The sequence below is a fragment of the Mastigoproctus giganteus genome, chromosome 10 (assembly GCF_048544385.1).
Source record: "Mastigoproctus giganteus isolate SK-2022 chromosome 10, ASM4854438v1, whole genome shotgun sequence".
In the NCBI taxonomy this organism is placed as follows: domain Eukaryota; kingdom Metazoa; phylum Arthropoda; class Arachnida; order Uropygi; family Thelyphonidae; genus Mastigoproctus; species Mastigoproctus giganteus.
In genome coordinates, this window is record NC_143584.1 from 220568384 (window position 1) to 220588695 (window position 20312).

A 20312-nucleotide genomic window follows, 5' to 3' on the forward strand; every position below is an offset into this window, starting at 1 on the left:
TGGCCATCAGCGCCAACAGGAAAAAATATCCCATTTTCTTCTTGTTATTATTATAATACTTAAGATTATTTTCACGATAATATCCCCTGGAAAAAAAATCCCATTTTCCTATTATTATTATTATAATACTTAAATGTTTGATTATAATTTGTATGATTTTTTTCAAATTTTAATCTGTGACTTTGATATCATTAAACTGCGATTATTGTCAGTAATGTGGTTTTTGTGAACTGATTGTATACTGTTAGTATAATGTGTGTTGTTTATTCATCAATATGACATAAAACATTAACATTAACATATACTGTTTGCATAACTGCAATGTACATAATCCATGTGTTCAAATAAACTTTTAATGTTTTTAGTGGCTGTTTTGATTACATGAAAAACATTTTTTATTGCAAAAACAGTTTCTGAGATAGACTGTTTTTTTTTTTTTTTTTTTGTTTTTTTAAATCCAATTCGTATGTTGGGATTTTGGGCGGCACCGACTCAGTACACCATTCATCAACCGGCTGATGAAGGGATACCTAACCCCAAAAGCTTCTATTTTATCATTTATATATATTTTAACACTTATTTTATATCTGTTTTAATATAATTTTTATGCATATGTCTATTTATTTTAATAAAGTTTAACTTAAACCAGTCTGTCGGTCATTACTAGAAATTATATAGTGATATGCAGCCCGACATTCAAGGCCTGTTTTCTATTGATCCTTGTCCAGAGATGCTCAACATTTTCTCTAAAAGAATTACTATAATTTTCCACTTCAGCACTTTGTTTCTAGCAAACATTTCTCTAATTTCTGTATTGCTTATTTCACAGTCCTCATATTCCTTCTGCTGTGAAAGGGCTTTAATCTGTAAAGAATGAAGCAAAGTACTCATTCATTTCATTCACTGTATCTGATTTGCACTTTTCTTTATATTTACATGTTGGTGAGCCGGCCTGAAATGAAATTTTTTTATTCATAGAATTTTTAGAAAATTTTATAGATTTTTAGTCAAAAAATTGATGTCAATTTTTATATTAATTTTCGAAATTTCTTTCTGCTTTTTTTTTTTTTTTTTCCCAGCTCGGCCATCTTACTGTCAGTGTCCTTAAAGAGTATTGTAAAAACCATAAAATCAGGTGTGGAACAAAGAAAGCAGAAATAATTGAAGCAATCACAGACTTTCTAGGGCTTGGATAACCTACCGTGTGTTGTGTTTAATTTTACTATTGTTAGTACAACTGGAATCTGTCAAGTCTTTCAAAAGTATTTTTGTGTTGTAATTATTGCCTAAACGTTTTGAAAGTGTTAAACACTTAAAAAATAACCAAATAAACATTTTTGCATTGTTTTAATGTTTCTTTTCAATAAAGTTTGTTATTATAGAATTTCTATCGTGATACATTTGCACACAGATGAAAGAATGAATATACAATGTTTCATAGTAATGCTTGATTAAAAAATGCAGTGCACATAATGCACTGCACTGGGAACCACAGGTGTATGTTATTAGTGAAATTTAAAATTTCTAATAAGTCTAAAACTTGAATTTTAAAAAATCTTTAGTTATCAAATTGCCATCTTGTTAAAAGTTAGTGTCAGCTGTGCCATTACCACCACCCCTCAGTGAAAGAGGGCGAAACCATTTTGATGTTAAAAATGTTTTTACCAGTGTTATTTGGAAGAAAGCATTACGCTACCTAGAAACCGTCACAAACCCGATGTTCATGCATTGTACTTGTTGCTGCAGTGACGCAACAAGTACAACGCATGCACCAAAGAAAACTTAATTGTACACAAGTGCAGTGACAAGTACAATTGAGCAGTTACATGCTACGATGTACCATTATATCAGCATAATGATTAATATGCAAGTGGCTGTGCCAAAATCTACAGCCCAGAGTTCGAAGACATATCGTGAAAGAAAGGGAAGTTGGACAGAAATGCAAATCCAAATGAAATTCAACAAGAGTGTTTCGTTATGCCTGGGAATTCTCAAACTGCACCCAAAAAAACTCTAACTGAAATAATGAAGGAATATCATGAACGGGAGAAAAGGAAATTAGAAATTCAAACTTCTGAATCATAATGAAATTCCACCAGAGAGTTCTACTTTGCCTGATACTTATCAGGAATCTAAAACTCCAGCAGAACGAATGAAATATTGTGAAAGAAAAAATGCGAAATTAGAAATGGCTAATAATGAGATTCCTGATCACATTCCTATAGTGTACACGAGCTGACAGTGAGTGAAAAACTAGTGTACAAAAACCCATTTGGATTTAGTTGCAATGTGATCGTTTATGGTTTCAATTAGATTTGAAACCACTTCCGACAACTTCATATGAATTAGCATTAGTAGGGGCATACGATGCAAGAAAGCAAGCTTATGCAGCATCAGCCAAAAAAAAAAAAAAAAAACCTTCCCAATTCATCCTTCCATTCATTCCAAATGCCTGTCCAGCTCGGTCTTAAATTTATTTAAGCTATCAACACCCACAACAAAAGATGGAAGCCTGTTCTATCAATCAACTACCTGCTGGCTAAAGGCAAATTTCTGCACATCTATTCTACAACTACCTTTCTTTAATTTGAAGCTGTGGCCCCTCAGGTTCTTAATCTGAGCAAGAGGAAGAATCCCATCAGCATTCAGCTTGCTCAACCCATTCAAGGCTTTATACACCTCAATCAGATCACCTTGCAGGTGCCTACTCCAATTTGCAGACCTTAAGCCTTTCTTGTTAAGAGCACCCCTTTGTTCCCCTCACCAATCTTGTCCTTCTTTGTACTCGTTCTAGCAACTCTATCCTTACTAAAATGAGGCCTCTAGGTGTATAAAGGGATAACCACCTCCCTGTCCCTGCTAGCAAAATCCCTATATATCACTGACAAACTCCATGACCTGCCCTGGCAGCCCCTCTGCACTGCTCAGCGAACTTCATATTTGTCTGTACAATTACCCCCAGGTCTTTTCCACTTCCCTGACTGTAGTATTGCTACCCATATGCAGTACTTTGCATTTGTCAATGATAAACTTCAGTTGCCACTTTTCAGCCCATTTGCCCAACTTAACTGGATCCAGTTGGAGTAGCATACTGTCATTAACAACCATGCTAACCTTTGTATCATCTGCAAACTTGGACATTAAACCTGATATACCTTCATCAATATCATTGATAAATATACAAAACAACAATGAGCCCAACACCGAACCACGGGGAACTCCACTAATAACATTTGTCCACAAAGAGTGTCATCTTCCACGCAACCAACCCTGTGTCCATTGTAGCAACTTACCCTTAATGTCATACCTCTCCAATTTGCACAGCAGTCTTCCATGTGCAACAGTATCAAAAGCTTTCCTGAAATCCAAGTATATGATATCAAAATTATTTTTGGCATTCAGTTCCTTTGTGACCACATAGTATCCAATCAAATTAGTCAGACAAGACCTCTTTTTAACAAACCCATGCCATGTTTTAACTATTACTGCAGACTTGTCTAGATGATCCTGCAATGCTTCTTTAACCTGTGACCCGGCAACCCAAAGGTCGCGGGTTCGATTCCCGCCTCGGGCTTGGATCAAAGTACTGCAAAAACCTTGGGAGGTGCAATATGGCCACAGAAGCCGATGCGCCAACAACTACCAAATCAAATCAAATTAACCTGTGATTTCATTATTTTAACCCAGAACACAAACTAACAGGTCTATAGTTACCTATGTCACCTTTTGAATGGGGGATACATTTACAAACCTCCAGTCTATGGGGATCTCCCCTGAGTCCAAAGAAGCTCTCATAATTATGGCTTTGGGTTTGCTTACTTCTTTTGCTACCTCCTTTAATATAACGGGATAGATCCCGTCCACCCCAGGTGCCTTCCTTATGTTTTATTTTAGCAATTTCTGCTCCACTTTGCTCTCAATTATTACAAAATCACAGCTCCCTGTTAGCGTTTGATAAACTTCTAGCACTCGTCTCAAATGTTGGGGAGTTACTCCCCAACATTTGCTATACAGTATATGGCAATGAAAATTATACAAACGCCTACCACAGAAAATTTGCAAATTGCATTTAAATCAGTAGGAATAACAGCTAACATTACTCGTTCTATATTGGAATCGAAAGAATTTATAAAGAAGTCATTAGGGATTTCTCCAGAATTATGGCATTCACTACAATTTCATGAATTAGGACAAGTTGTTCGAAAGTCCGATAGTACATTTTCCAAAATTCTTACAAAAATAGGCAATGGAGAAGCGTTATTACCATATGAACTTAAAATTATAGAACCGAGGTTTGTTACCAAAAAAGATGCTACTAATTTATATCTGCAAGGGATTCGACTATTTTTAAGAAATAGTGATGTAAATGCCTATAATACAAATGCTTTAATTTTCAATGAAACCCATTTCAACGAAGTGGTTTCACAAGATTTATACCACGGATATCATTCTGAAGAACAATTAGCAAGTATGCGAAATAAAATTCATAAAATGTCAGTGACTGAAACTGGAGGACTTCCATACATTCTGCCATTATTGAAAGCAAAACCGTACATGATTACTAAATATAGATGTGGTCGATGGATTGGTAAACGGTGCAGTTGGTACTTTAGTATATTTCGAATTTGAGGACGACAAAACAGTTAAACGAGTATGGATGAAATTTCCTGAGTCAAAAATAGAACATAACCTTCAATCTCGTTATAAACAATATGTGAAAGATAAACATTTATCTAGTCAATCCGTACCTATTATAAAACGATCAACCTTCTTTCCATTCAAGTACAATAGGAAATTAATATGTAGACGTACACAATTTCCTGTAGTATGTGGTTGTGCTTTGACTATGCTTAAATCTCAAGGAGATACCTGCGAAAAAGTTTTGTTTAATTATGAGAAAGATCAGCAACTTGTATACGTGGCGTTATCTCGAGTGACCTCATTGCAAGGTTTATATATTACAAATCCCCACGACGATTTCACATTTCACCACGGCGAAGTTATCTACTAGTAATAGAGAACTTCGTGCTGAACTAGGTCGCGTGAAAAATAATAAGCTACCGTCTCTGCAGGATGGACTGCAAGATTTCATACAAAGTAGTATATCTATATCGTCAATGAACGTACAAAGTTTACGGGCTCATGTTTGAGATATCGAAATGGACACAATCTTACAGCAATCCAAAATATTGCTATTAAGTGAAACGTGGTTAGATAATGATGAACATATACAGGGTGTCTCAAAAATATTGGTACAAACGTTTAGGGGAGGTAGGTAACATCTAAAGGAATGTGAATCGCATAGGAGCCCATAATTGGAAACGTCACGGGAAAGTAGTAGCAGAGGCACAAGAAGCAGAAATGACACAACACAGTAATTAGGAGCAAACATTTTTTGACATAATATTAACAATGGAGTACGAGGTGGATGCATTTCTTGATGTTACAACAGATGCTCGAAGGTTCCACCATGAGACGCAATGCATGCGTGACACCGACGCAGCATGGGTGGGCGGACATGGTCGAACACACCTAGAGTTTCTTTGACAGTAGCAGCAGCGCAGACGAGTCTCGCCACGAGATCCATTTCCATCTCCACAGGCAATTCATACACAATAGATTTGAGGGGGGGGCCCACAGAAAGAAATCAAGGCTCGATAAATCAGGTGAGCCAGGGGGCCAGGCAACGTGTCCACCACGGCCAATCCATCGACGCCCAAAACGCCTGTTCAAATGGTCAGAACACACCTTCCATAATGGGCAGGCGCCCCGTCATGTTGAAACCAAATGTTGCGTCTCACATTTGCTGGAACATTGTCAAGTAACCCTGGTAGAACTTGTTCAAGAAAGATCCGATATTTTGCGGAGTTCATGCGGGATGGTAGCACTTATGGTCGGTGACTGCTTAGTTGGCCCATGGTAACAGGTATGGGCCGACTAAGCAGTCACCGACCATACCTGCCCACACATTTATTGCGAAGCGATGTTGTGCCGCATGGGGGCGCACACAGTGTGGGTTGTCGTGAGCCCACACATGAGCATTGTGCTGATTGAATAAGCCTCATCCGTGAACAAAACATAGGCTGGAATCTTGAACACTTTCTTGGAGAAACCACTGCGCAAAAGCCAGACGTGCAGAATAATCTTGGGGAGCAGTAACTGAACCCTTTGGAGATGAAAGGGGTGTAAAGAATCGTCGTGCCAGACACGCTGTACACTGCAACGAGACACTCCCAAGGCAGAGGCAACGGCACGGTACTGGTAGTAGGATTATTCTGGACAGCATTCAACACACTTTCTTCCATGGCGGGAGTTCGCGTCGAAGGTGGTCTGCCCTCACTACTCCTGTTACCTCTAAATGACCCATAATCGCACAGATTTTGATGCATGCGCGCAAACAAACGGCGATCCGGCACATGTCTGTCTGGAAAGCGTTCTCCATAAATTGGTTGAGCGGCTCGTCCATTGCCCTCTGCTAATCCATACACTAGGTGCATGTCAGCCAGCTCACAGTTCGTATATCGATGCATGCTCTTCGTGCGGCGACTACTGCTTGAATGAGTAAACCAAAATTTTCCCTCTCGCGAACTGATGAACAGCGCCGTTTACCGACTTACTGTGACGTTTCCGGTTTTGGGTTCCTATGTGATTCACATTCCTTTGGATGTTACCTACCTCCCCTAAACGTTTGTACCAATATTTTTGAGACACCCTATATTACATAAACCATTCCAATGTGTGACTCAATTTAAAAGGTCGGATGTTCGTAGCAGTGGTGTTGCGATATATCAACGTGAAGGTTCAGCTATCATCAGTACACCACATATCTTTGCACAACGTAATATCGGCAATGCAACAGCGTTAGCAGATGAAATTGGAGACATTTGTGGATCATTGTGCAAATTCGATAGTGAATATATTTTAATCGTTGCCATATACATCACTGCAGGGATGTCGTTAGATATAATTCATAAACAAGAATTTGATGCCATATTCCATTGAAGGTGCAAAATTATTGGAAGAGCCACTGGATTGTATACCCATAGTTCTCGCTGGTGATTTCAATCTAGAATTAAATTCTGTGGCTGGAAAGAAGTTTTGTAAATTTATGAATGGTGTCTTCAATTTAGATATTAAGTCAAGTACTATACGTAATGGAACAATAATCAATGGAGTATTCACTTTGGAATTAAAATCATATGAGTGTCAAAATTATATATCTTATTTCAGTTACCATAGACCAATAATTTTAGTGTTATTATAAAACCCCGGGGGCTCACATCTAATGAGTATGGGCTTGGCACACCCAGGGTCCTGAGCTGCATATCATCATTCTTCTCTTTCTTGGTGATTCCCTTCTACTTTTGACTCTTTCTCTCTCTCTCTCTCTCAGGGTAAATCGGGAACTTTTTTTCCCCTTGTGCAGCATAAGCCTCAGGCTTCCTTGCACCATATGGCTAATAATAATAATAATAATAAAAATATTTTTACGAATTATTTCATTGTACACTAGTACAATGAAAAATTCCGTTCATTATATTTCATTGTACTTTTAATGCAGAAATACTTTTTCATTATTATTTTTTTATTATTTTACTGTACCAGTTTCATAATGAGTTCCTGCAGTAAAGACGTTTTTAACGTCTGCCGCTGTGACACTCAGTCTCAGAGTAGAGTGGCAGCAACTCATGTACCTGTTACATAATTTTGACGTTTTTTGGTCATTCAGCGCACCGAGGTGTACCCCTTTGACGTCTGGACTTTATTAGCGTAATTTTTCACTCTAGTTCTGTTACTGTCCAAATTTTGCACTCGCTGTATCACTATCGGCATTGCTGAGTCAGCTTTGGATTATGAGCAGCTGTACTACTACTATGGTAATCTGTTCTATGAAGCGTTCTTAGTCTTACACTTATCCCAGGTTTGTCAACTGTATCTGCAGTCAATTCATTAAGGATTGCCTTTGCAGTATCGTCTGTTTATGCCATTGACATGGTTGGGGAATAATTAATGGTGGTCTACCTGGCTTAGGATGGATGGTCGTGTTATCTTCCATCTACCACTGTATTGGGGGGGGGAGGTAGTAAAGTGAATTGTAAAATGGTCACGGCAACAATTATTAGGGGGGGGAGTGAATTGTTAGAATAGTCTATAATTGTTATAAAGGCTGTCATTAAGAGGTGTTTGCATGATTAAATTTTCTCCTTAATCAGTAATCTTCCCCCCAACATAGTTATGGCTTAATCTGTGTGTCTGGTGGCTTTGTTTAGGACCAGATTTCGTATATCCTAATACATAATAGATGAAATGAATAATCTATTTCCTCTACTATGCATGCGATTTGAATCTGTTTCTTGCGTTGTGTAACTAAGAAAGAATTTAATTAATAATTTAATTAATTATATATATATATATACATATATATTTCCTTCCTAGCGCAATATTTTTAATTGAACTTAATCAACCCCAGGTGAATACTGATGTGATCTGAAGTCAGCAACGAGGCAGTATTTATAACAAAACAATCATTTAATACAATATATAAAACACATTACAAAAGAAATACACATATATATACTCATTCTCACTTTTATAACATTCCATCTTCTTACTAAAGATTAGGAAATTATCATCATTTGATTTAAACCGTTTTAAAATTATACCATGATTCCTTATAATTATATTTCTCTTACAAGGGCCATATCATTAATACAACTATCTATACTATCCAAAACATTATGTATATCTATTTGCCCTTGTTGAATATCAACTGGGTACCATCGTCTTTCACCTTTTCTCTCTTCTGTATAATATTTAAAATAGTTAATATTTTAAGCATTTAACATTTAAGACATTTAATATTTTAAGAACATACATTGGAATATCAGACCTTTATGTTAACCAAATAATATTCATGGTACCTAACTGTTGAACCGCGACATGTAATACAAATCATATGTAACACATATAAAACATTTGGAGAAATCAGAAATCAACTTAGAAAGGAATCATCTTTAAAACTGCATCACCGTAATATTCCATTTAAACTATCTCTCGTTCTCACACATACATAATGAAACATTTTAGCTTACCGTTATCTCTCTCTTAGGCTTGCTTCAAGCTTTCTTCCTTCTTTCTTCTGCTTGATTCTGCTGGTGGAAAGTTACTGGCTCTTCAATACGATTTTCGCTGACCACTTTTGCTAAGTAGCGTTTCACTATATATAAAATGTCGCGAACTCTCTTTGATTTTCTAGATCGAACTTTCTTCCAATTTTCTTACTAATGCTATGCTTAACAACAGCAACGCCAACACCTTTTCTTTTCTCCTAACTCTCTCTATCCCCTAATACACTCTCCATCTGCTTTTATATTCAGGGTCAAATCTTTTGGGTATCTTTCCATCGCTCGTCTCATTGGATGGTCTAATTCCAAGGCCAAAATCTTAGGTAATCTTTGTACCGTCATGGTCAAAGAATCTATTGACTCTTCTTCTAGACCACTTAACGAGCAGCAAACCCTATGTACGTCACGATTTTCTCAGTTGCTACGAAGGCGTTGCCGACGTTGATGTTATTTCTGACCATTTTTGGGCAAGCTAGATGTTATTCAATATCACCATCATTCGGAAAGAACTCAAGGTATTTTGTTGTTTATGCGGGGAAGGAACTGTCCTTCCCCTGTTATAGCATCTTCCCATCGTTGTCGAATGCTCATGTGTTTATAGGAGAAGACACTTTTCCCTTGACATCTTGACCCTCCAACGGAAGTTTATACAGCCGAAACTGTACTGTATATACTTTTCTCCTAAGCAAGGTTACGAGTGGGCTGGGCCTTTAGAGGATGTTTAATATTCTATTTCTAATTTCGAATAACATTTACTTGACTTTACTGATTTCCGTCCTTGCTGATGGTATTACAATTTCTATGAATTTCAACACAATTCAAATATATATCAGCAACCAGGGAAATCAGACTAAAAGTTAATTTATTCATTACTGAATATTTAATTTATTCGAAAAGAGAAAGGTGGGATTCATACCGCTCGTAACAACTGGCATAAAATGTTTAAAACAATTCATTTTTCATTTCCCACTGTGTACCCTGCCAATTGACATTTCCACCATATGAAACCCTACTATCGTACCACTTGTGAAGAGATCGAAGTCCTTACTCCATTCTGTTCTATTGATCTCTCACTGAGTGCATGCATTTGCATATTCTACTTTTAACCGTATTATATTGCACTGACATAATTTTTGGAATATACCATTAGTTCTTGGGCAAATTTATGATGGAGAATAGTATAAGGTATCCAATTTATGATGGAGAATGGAATAAGTATATAAGTCAGTGGCTAGCAACCTTTTGCTCATTGAGTTATTTTAAAAATACCTTGAGACTTGACCAGTTACACTTTTCTGTATGTGTATTTCTATTTGAAATAAAATAATGCTTTTTTAATTGAATTATTAATTTTTTTACTTTTCAAAATTATAATTTTTAATTGTAAAAGAAATTATTAATTTTATGAAGTAATAATATTTCTGTCATTAGTGTTCTTCAGATATAATTTTTTTTTCAGCTCAACAAGGTTGACCAAAATGTGCTTTATAATTTTATTATCATTAGCTATGTGGTGCAATGAAGCCTGAAGCTTATCGCCAGTTCATTATGCTCCACCATTTTCCAGCCACTGGTTCTGTGCACAGTTCTTTTTTTTTTTGGTGATTCAACAAAATCCGAACTCATGTATTTCTCTCTTAACTAAAGTTAAGGTTCATGCGATTTTTATATTCAAATATGTGGTAAGGAGTTTGTTTTTCGAAATCTCAATATAACTTCCATCACAAAATGCGTTTATCCCATTACAAAGTTTTGAAATAATTCTAAGTTTTTTTGGCTCCCCTGACTCAACCCTAGTTGCCATACAGTGCAGAGACACATCCCTTTAACCGTTTTTGTAAACATGCTACAGCATGCATCATCTGAAAGCTGAGTGGGGCCCATCTTTTTGCACACTTTACTGAATCTCAGTTTGCTAAAGAAACTTGAACAAATCAAATGCCCATGATTTTCAGAATAACAGGCTGATTTCCATGAATGGGAGCCTTTTAAGAGCAAAAAAACTGGAAATACTGTTATCCACACACCAGGTGGATATGAATAATAGACTATTATTAGAAGTCTATTATTCATATCCACCCGGAACAGAATATGAATAATAGACTTCATTAAAAGTTGAAAAGATGATGTGACCAAATGATTTTTGTGAAATTAAAGTGCTCGTATAACACATTAAAGAGATAGTTGCAAACTGCAACCAATAATGCTGACGAAGTTCTAGCTGTATGAAGCATTATTTGGTTGCAGTTTGTGACTATATCTTCAACAAACCAAATTATGATATTAGGGTCCCCTGTAAATGATTACACACTCATATATTTATTTTTTCTGTAAATTGCGTGTGTTCTCTGGTCGATTTGCCTGTTTGCTGGACGAAAAAATCCCAGTTTCTGGGAAAAAAAAATTTTGCTATCTACGCCTGAGACCGACTAAGTCAGCAACGGAGTTAAAAAAGCCCGCTAAAGTTCCTCACGTCATAGACGGGATTCGAAACCTGGCCTTTTCCACCCGGTGTGGGATTACGGTGACGATACCACTGTGCTACCCTCTCAGACTATATCATCAACAGGTATAAAGTATTTTAATTTCAAAAAAATCATTACTAGACTTGTTCACATTTGTGTTTCTGCTCCTTTCATAGGTACCAATATAGGTGGCATTCAAATTTCCTAAACTGTCAGCCTTAACTACCTATGCAGACAACTTTAGTGATTAACAAAACTGACACTGTGGGAAACTCAGTTTGGCTTTCTGGTATAATTTAATACTGAGATTTCAACTTTGTTATTACTAAACACACAGTCTTATGTTAGAGTAAACGACATTAGAATCCTAAGAGAATGAAACTTGATCTGCTCTGCTTCTTTCATGGATGCAGCCACTGAGACTATATCATGGATGAAGCAGACCAGAGGCGCCTCCGTAGCCAGGAGCAGCAGTGCGTTGCACACGCTTCTTGATTAGACTGGGGTTCGAGCCCATGAGCACTAAATACAGAGGATGCGGAAAGGTCAGGGAATGACCACCCATATCCCCGGAGCAATATGGCCTTAGTTGCTAATGCTCCTAAAAACGAAGTAACAACAAGCAGACCACAAGTAGAGTTCTCAAGGAATTGGGTCTTTGAGTGGAGATAGCAGGCAACATGGACCGAGTTTACTGATTTTTGATGTAGACAATTCTATTTACAAACTACTGGTTAATAGCACTATCTCAAGAAACCTAAAAGAATATATGGATCCTGATGACAAAAATCGAGGTACTCAGGTACTCTTTTCCAACTGGTCAAGAGCACCAAATTCACTCAACTAACTGAGTTATAGCAGTTACCATAACTGTAAGAAGAATCCTCTTTTCACAAGGTAAAATTTTTATTAGCTGAGGTTTGTACAAATTTAAAAACTTTTCCAGTCACAAAATGTTACAACTGCCTTGGATATGGGCATACCTCTACCAGTGTCAAAGGAGATCTGTCTAAGACAGATTTCCTTAGACACTGTCAGGTAGAGGTAATGTTTACAAGGATTGTCAGAGCAGATTTCTTCCTCCACAATGTGCCACACTCATCTGCATATTTCCAAAGCGAACTGTAAATTTATGAGGCAGCCACGTGATCAGTCAGGGATGGGGAAATGTCTGGCATATAAAGCAGCAGAAAACCTGAGCCAAGTCACCAATTATCGCACATAACACATCAGCCAACAGACTCAAAGTTTCACAAGCCAATGCCCTGAAAGTCTTTGCAGTTGCCAGACAACTGCACTAATTTATGGAAAAACATGACTCAGATGCTCTCCTTCCAGAACCTTATTCAACTGGGGATCAAGTAGTAAATTACCTAACGCATATATAGAAAGATACAATGCTCCAATGGAAACAGCTTTGCATCAGTAATCAAAAACGTTACAAGGCTTCATTCTCTTACACATTGAGTAGCCACACTGGAAGGAATCTTTGCTAAAATAACACTCATCTGCATATTTCCAATACTCGATGAACATCACCACCCACATAACTCTATTCAACGTAGCTCTAGACTGCCTTGGGATTAATATCCTCATTGCAATAGACTCAAATGCCAAATCCACCATGTGGCATAAGCAGTCTACAGACCTCAGAAGCACCTTGCTCGAGAATTTCCCGGCCTTCAACGATGTCCTACTGAACAAGCCAAATCAGCTTCACACATTCCCCACCATGGGTCAGTCAAACATATGTGCTGCCATAGCTGAGTGGTCAGGTACAAGGGTGCATAATTACATATGCCTAGAGTGACCGGGATTCAAGCACTTGACTGCTGAATGCAACGAAAATGTATTCAATTATTTTATTGGTCTCACAATTGCTTCTAACTGTGATGAGACATTGAAAACTAGATGGTTAATGAGCTCTCACCACTAGTGACCACAGAGTGATCACATTCAACATCTCCAATGATATCCCTACTCCACCTCACTACAATGACAGCAAGATTTGATTTAAAATCAGCCAGACCATCATGGCCAACCCAGACAAAAATTCACAGGATTCACTCAATATTACAAAACTTCCAATGCCTTTCAAAATAGCATGAGGATGATATGAAAAAATATTTTCATTTCTATCCATTTCGCTTGCTTTCAAGAAGCGTTCATTCCTCATAGTGCCCAATACTTTTTCCGCGGCCTGTACAACTAAAAGAAGGCGCCTCCGTAGCCAAGTGGGAAGGAACAGCAGTGCGTAGCACACGCTTCTTGATTAGACCGGGGTTCGAGCCCGTCACAACCAAATACGGAGGATGTGGAAAGGTCAGGGAATGACCACCCCAGAGCAATATGGCCTTAGTTACTAATGCTCCTAAAAACCAAATAACTAACAAAAAAAAAAAAAAAAAAAAAAACTAAAAGAAATAGCGTCACTTTTGGAGCTTGTACATTTTACTTTCGTTTCGAACGCCCCAGGGGATATGGCCGCTGAAATATTACACCACTATTAGTCAGTCAATGACGGCAGGTCGTTCTCCTGTGTGCGGACAAGTGTCAAACACGTAATATCCCCAAGAACGGTGAAGGCAGAAGGCGACTATGGTCAGCAGTAAGAAAATTAGCAGCACAGGCGACATGTTTCCTCGCGTAATCAGAATCCTATAAACACATTAACTGTCATTTCGACATTCCGTGCTTGGTACAGTATCAATTTATTTCTGACACCCCCCCCCAGGAAAACGACTGAAACTGCCCTGTACAAATATCGTATTGCTTTCTTCAAATAACATATCATTGTCTTGTAGTGTCTAGTCGCAATAGGCGACAGGTCCCTGGTGTAATTTTTTCCCCACATTATTGACCCGTGAAACCAGGAGTGGTCATGGGGAACGCAGCGGTATATATTTGAAAAGGGAAAAGTGAGAGTTAAATTTGGGTGAGACTTGACAGACAGTAGTGAGCAGTGGGAGTTTTTGGCCGGTTTTTGTGAGTGTGTGTGAGCGAAGAAGAAGGAGGAAAAGGGAAATAATCACTAGGAACAGATGAGCAAAAGAGCCACAATGAACGTTTGGTCGAGAACTCCCCCCCCCCCCCGAGGCGGTGCAGAATTATTCGAGTGTCAACTTTTGTTGCTTAATTACAAACTATTCTAAATTTACCCAAAGTCGTAACCCCCCCCCCCCTTTACACTTGTTTTAATGCATTTACAAGACATTTTTCCTCATAAACTATCAGACAATTGTATCATTTTCTTAGTATTCAGTTTTAACAGCTAATGTGACTTATTAACTTAATTGTAAAAATACTAATTATACTATTAGGTTAATATATTTTCCTGTTCTAGCATTAGAACAGTTGTGTGTTATGACAAACAACAATCATTTTGATACCTGTAAGAGTGACAAGCAAAAAGCCGACATGAAGAACACTATTATCCAGTTATACCAACAGCAGTAATGTTTTAACCGGCTATCTAGTTGTATCTAATCTGCCTCGTACAAGTGTCACACAAATCATGATATATTTTGTTTAATAATCTGCTGTATAATTTTGTATTTTTAATAAACCCTGTTTTGTTTCTTTACCCTTTTTGTCTCTTGACCATTCTTCCTAGTTGCACATAATTCACTGAATAAGCTTATTTAAAGAACCATTAATTGCAGTCACTCCAGGGCCCTCTTATCTAAGAGGTACCTCTGGGTGAAAAATCACAACGCAACTTGATGTTGCAATTTGCTCTTTACTTCTCAGAGTAAATTTTTTGTCCTGAATTAACTGTTAGATGATCATATTAAACCCAGGTCTTCTGGAAACACATATTAGCGTGCGGCCTTGTCGGAAGCCGAGTGATTCATAGAGAACGTTAATTGGCAGGCACTCTAAAACAGAAGTAAACCTGTGGGACAATGATTTCACTCAAGAAGTTGGCCAAGCCATTTTTTCAGGATTAATTCGAAATAAAGAGTGAACACCGATCATTGTTCTTTTACGTTCCCAGACCTCTTGGCCATGATTTTTCTTTATAACATCACCAACTGTTCAGAGATCTATTTTTCTTGGCCTATCTAATTATTCTGAGATTTTTTTTCTTCTTTATTTCTGGAGTTGATAGGCCCAGAATCTTTTTTGGAAAAACGGGTAATTAATTCGATAATTTAAAGCTGTCGAGAATAGCATTTGGAACTGTAATTCTGTAAATTCTCCAATGGGATCAAGAAAACGATTTTAAGTTCGATCCTTCTAAAACTCAGCCTTGCTTTATTTCTTGCAGAAAAGCTTGTACTGCTCCGATGCTCATATATGATGTCACTCAAATTTCTAGACTAGATCACTTATCTCTATTAGGGATTTCCCTAACTTCTAAACTTCTTTTGCACAAGTATATCATAAGTGGTGCTTAATTGGCATGGGAAAAAAAAAAAAAATTGCGTTTTCTTTTCAGCTCTCTGCATTACTTTTATTCTGCCCAACAACTCACTCTGTACAAATCTCAAATCCCCGTTAACAAGGAATGTTGTTTCCACATCTGCAGTGGTTCTCCTTAAACCTCTCTCAAGCTGAATTCATTCAAAGGAGGACAGTGAAGTCAATTACCGACCCATCTTTAAAATTGTCTTTCTACTCTCTGTCTCATAGATTCAGTTTCTGCTGAATGCCTTTTCTATAGATATTTCCATGGAAAAAAAAAAACCCAAACTATTATATCAGGCAGCTCGAATATTTAAATTCGTATGCCATGCTGTGTATCATGTGTGTGTTAATTTCGTGTGTTATATGGTCGATTTGATTTGTCTGTTTTGCTACACACAAAACCCCAGTTTCTGGGGGGAAAACCTTGCTATGTACGCCTGAGACTGACTAACTCAGTCACGATGTGAAAAAAGCCCGTTAAAGCTCCTCGCATCGTCGACGGAATTCGAACCCGGACCTTTTCCACGAGGTATAGGTATTTCCATGGGCACCGTTCTACTGCACTGGCACCTTTAATTCCAACCTTCTCTTCCTAACTAGGAACAGACACGGGTCTCAAGCAGTGAGTATTCATTCGCCATCATATTATACTGATGTGCAAAATTTAAGGACCAGTCTGGTTTTCACTTGTAGCTTCTCATAGGAGTGGCCTTGATATGGGAAATGCATACCAAAGGAACCTCGTGAGGTACAGAAATGATGAAGGAAACAACAACGGAAACAAAATGGTACAGAGGGACTTTATTCAAAAATGGCAACATTGCACTGGCTGCCATGATACAGATGCATCACTGCCAAAGATGGAATGAAGGGAAGAGGTGATCCTCAGTAGGAGATATGGCCACCCCTAATGTCGATGCAGACTTTGCACCGCCTGTCCATACTTAGAACAATGTCATTGATAAGTTCTTGCGGTAACATCGTCCATTCCTCTGTTAGCGCCATCTTCAGCTGGTGAACATTTTCTGGTGGGTGTGGATGTGCCACTAGGCGTCTCCCCAGAGCGTCCCATATGTGTTTGATGGGATTTAGATCAGTGGAAACGGGCAGGCCAATCCATACGAACAATGTCCTCACTTTCCAAAAGCATATCAACAGCTGCAGTGCAATGGGGTGTGGCGTTATCATCCATAAACACGAACTCGGGGGCCAATGGCACCTCGGAACAGATGTACGTGGGGACGGATTACCTCAATACAGTAGCGTGCACCGCTTTACAGTATCTGGAGTTGTGTACGTCCATCCATGATAACGCCTCCCCAGACAAGAACATCTCGACTGCCATATCGATCCCTTTCAGTGATGTGTGTGGGGTGATACCGTGTGCCAACCTCTCACCAGATTAGCTGACGTCCAGAATCGCTGCTGAGACTGAATCAACTCTCATCAGTAAAGAGCACCTTAAGTAAAGATTTTGTGGTTGTAACCTTTAGAAACAGTGCTGGTCCTTAAGTTTTGCACACCAGTATACTAATACTAACACGATTCATAATTTAATCTGCCAATCTAAACTGTACTTCAGTGTAGTGGTGCATTGTCCTATAGGCAAAAAAAAAAAAAAAAGAAAAAAAAAGACATCTGCCTAGGGCCTCGATCAGAGGGTGTTCCAAAATGGAGGGAACCCTAGAGTCTGCCACAACAACACATGAATGCTCTTTTTTCTAATATTTTTAAGTCATTTTTATCGGAAACTGAATTTTCTAGCTTCCAAGGTCAATGAAGAAGATTAAGATTGATTTGAAAGATTAATTGACTTGAAGATTAATTTGAAAATTATGTTTTTTTCAAAAATTATATTATTGATTTTGATGAAATTTTATATTTAGTTATATTTATAACTAATCATTAAATAGTTGAGTTAATTGGGAAAAAAATAAATAATAATAATAAAGATTGTCTTGTATGTAACCGGCGCCGCTGGCGCCATTATGCTTAAGGCAGTAGAGTAACAAGCAGAAGGTAGCCACGATCTTATCAAGCAGTCTGGAGTGATTGTCCATGCAGAACTGAGGTGCTTCGGAATAATTCGGCAGTTTTTGATTTTAATTATTGCAAGAAACCTAAAGGAAAGAGTGTAAGAACATTAAATAGTGACATAATAACACGGAGCGCTGAACTAACTTCAGCTCTCCGCGTTCTTCTGTCACTCAGTATTTAATGTTGATGCCGCCCCTTTTTCTTTATATGGGGGCCCCCCGAATTCCATTTTGCCTTGGGCCCCATGAAGGTGTAACTCGCGACTGCTTGGTGTTCGTGACATATGCGCACGTAGTGCGTATGTAAACATCTTAAAAAGAACTCTCAACAATATGTCAATTGTTGATTTATTGAAATATTAGGAACTAGTTCTGGTAATGTTACTGTTTTGCTTTTAAAAATCGAGATCTTTTTCAACCGTACGATACAGCAATATTGCGATGACCATTCTCTCGTTGTGATATTTATTTTTTATTTCATTTTATCATTAGTGTTCAGCAGAGAGGGAGCATTTGGTAATCTGTCAATGATACGGTTGAATCACGTTTGTTTCGGTAGTTGGCTGGATGATTTCCGCTTGAGGGCGGTGGTTATTTGAAACTCTGTCAGCTTAGTAACTATTTTTTTTGTGAAGCTTAACTTCCATCTATTTCTTTATTCAAATATACTCAACTCATACTTTACTGTACCACCGAATATTTCAAAAGAAAATCATGAGTGATTTTTTGTGGAGTCTGAAAAATGGAGACCTTGATCAAGTTAAAGAACATATTGAAAGTAAGGTAGGGTTAGTGAACAAATGTTCATGTTTTGTGTTACTTTGTACTCTTAATATTTTTTGTTAATGAGTTACGAATTGTTAATTATGAAATCAGTTTTGTGGTTAGTAAATATTGTTAAACTCATATGGTCTTACATCATCAAGATTAATGTATTTGTGAATAAAGTGACTTATTGACCGAGTTTCCCTTCGCACTCAATGCTCAAATGTTACTTGAATAAAAATGTATTTATATGGTACATGAAAATCACAGAAAATTTTATTTTAGAAAAGAATGCATAGTATCAGTAGTGTTCAGCGTATAATTTAGGTCGATTAACCTTCTTGCTAAGCTGCTACTGTAAGACAAGTGGAAATGAAGTTTGGATGACCTCAGAGCGCCGATCCGAGATACTGGATGACGCCCATGGAATTAATTTTTTTTTTTTTTTTTAAAGGGTGACGTTATTTTTTAAAGGCAGGATTTTGATAGTCCGCAGTGCATTTTGAAGCATATATATATTTTTTATACTTAGTAGACGCTTTAAACTTTTAATTAGATACCTAACTTTAGCAATTAAAAGAAAAAAATATAGTAAAATGCAGAAATTAAAACGGCTACTTTTGTATGAAATACTGTATACTCTTCTAAGAACAGTAACTCAAGCAATTGCCTAAGTGATTTCTAACTTGGATAGTCCTACCTTTAAATAAATTTATGTAATGATGAACTGCAATAGCGAGGAAACTAAATTCATAACCCTTTCTCTCTTCGGATTTCACCAAGGTTGTGGACGTAATGCTTATAACGATTATTTTGCAATATTCGTAAGGTACAAATTTTAACTTCAGCAATGTTATATTAACTGTCAAGACAGGGACTTCAAAAGAATTTCTCAAGTGATGACCATGTAAATTTTAGTATTCCTTCATTATTTTGACTTTGAAATTGAATCATTGTGCACTGAATTTCAAGAAGAAATTCTTTAAATTCGGCACAGAAAAAATATGGCTATAGAAAAATCTGGTCTGTCACTGTTGGTTACACAGTACTGTAATATTCCCATTTCTGTAAATTTTCAGTAGAACTGTCTTTGTTAATAACTTTTTAATTAAAACAGTTAAGAATAAATGGACTGCTTTATTTGAAGTTGCTTTTTTTTATTTTATTTTAATATATATTGTGGAATTCACATGCACTTGCTGTGTGATACTCTTTGATCTAAGAAAGACTCATTGTTGCTACAACTTTGCATTGTTGCAGTTAATTATATATATGTGAATTTTTTTCATAATTTTAACTCTCATAAACAGTGGGTTGCATTGCAAAGTGCAGTTTTAAATTATAACTTTTTTTTCCCCCATGGCTATAAGTAATATGACTCTAAATAATTTATAACCTCTTTCAGAAAAAAAATTCTCACTTCCATATGCTGATATGCCTGCTGGCATTACTTTTTTTTGATATGTTCAAGTGACTGTTTAAAAATTTATAGAATAAGTTGAGAATTTGTC

At 37.2% G+C, this 20312-nt stretch overlaps 2 protein-coding genes across 3 annotated transcripts in view; both read left to right on the forward strand.

Moving 5' to 3' along the window:
• Positions 1 to 1351, forward strand: part of Irbp (Inverted repeat-binding protein) — a 146233-nt gene extending 144882 nt beyond the window's left edge. The window contains exon 16 of the mRNA XM_090382586.1: positions 1080 to 1351. Coding sequence (XP_090238712.1) covers positions 1080 to 1196 — 117 coding nt within the window. The 3' untranslated portion in view covers positions 1197 to 1351. The remainder of the gene's footprint in view (positions 1 to 1079) is intronic.
• A 17207-nt stretch (positions 1352 to 18558) lies between these two features.
• The window catches only part of LOC150079947 (myotrophin), a 37871-nt gene continuing 36117 nt past the window's right edge, over positions 18559 to 20312 (forward strand). The window contains exon 1 of one of the 2 annotated variants that reach the window (XM_090382589.1): positions 18559 to 18814. In XM_090382589.1, the coding sequence (XP_090238715.1) occupies positions 18779 to 18814 (36 nt within the window). In that variant the 5' untranslated portion in view covers positions 18559 to 18778. Of the gene's footprint in view, positions 18820 to 20312 lie in introns of both variants that reach the window. The other variant, XM_090382588.1, reaches the window with a different exon arrangement.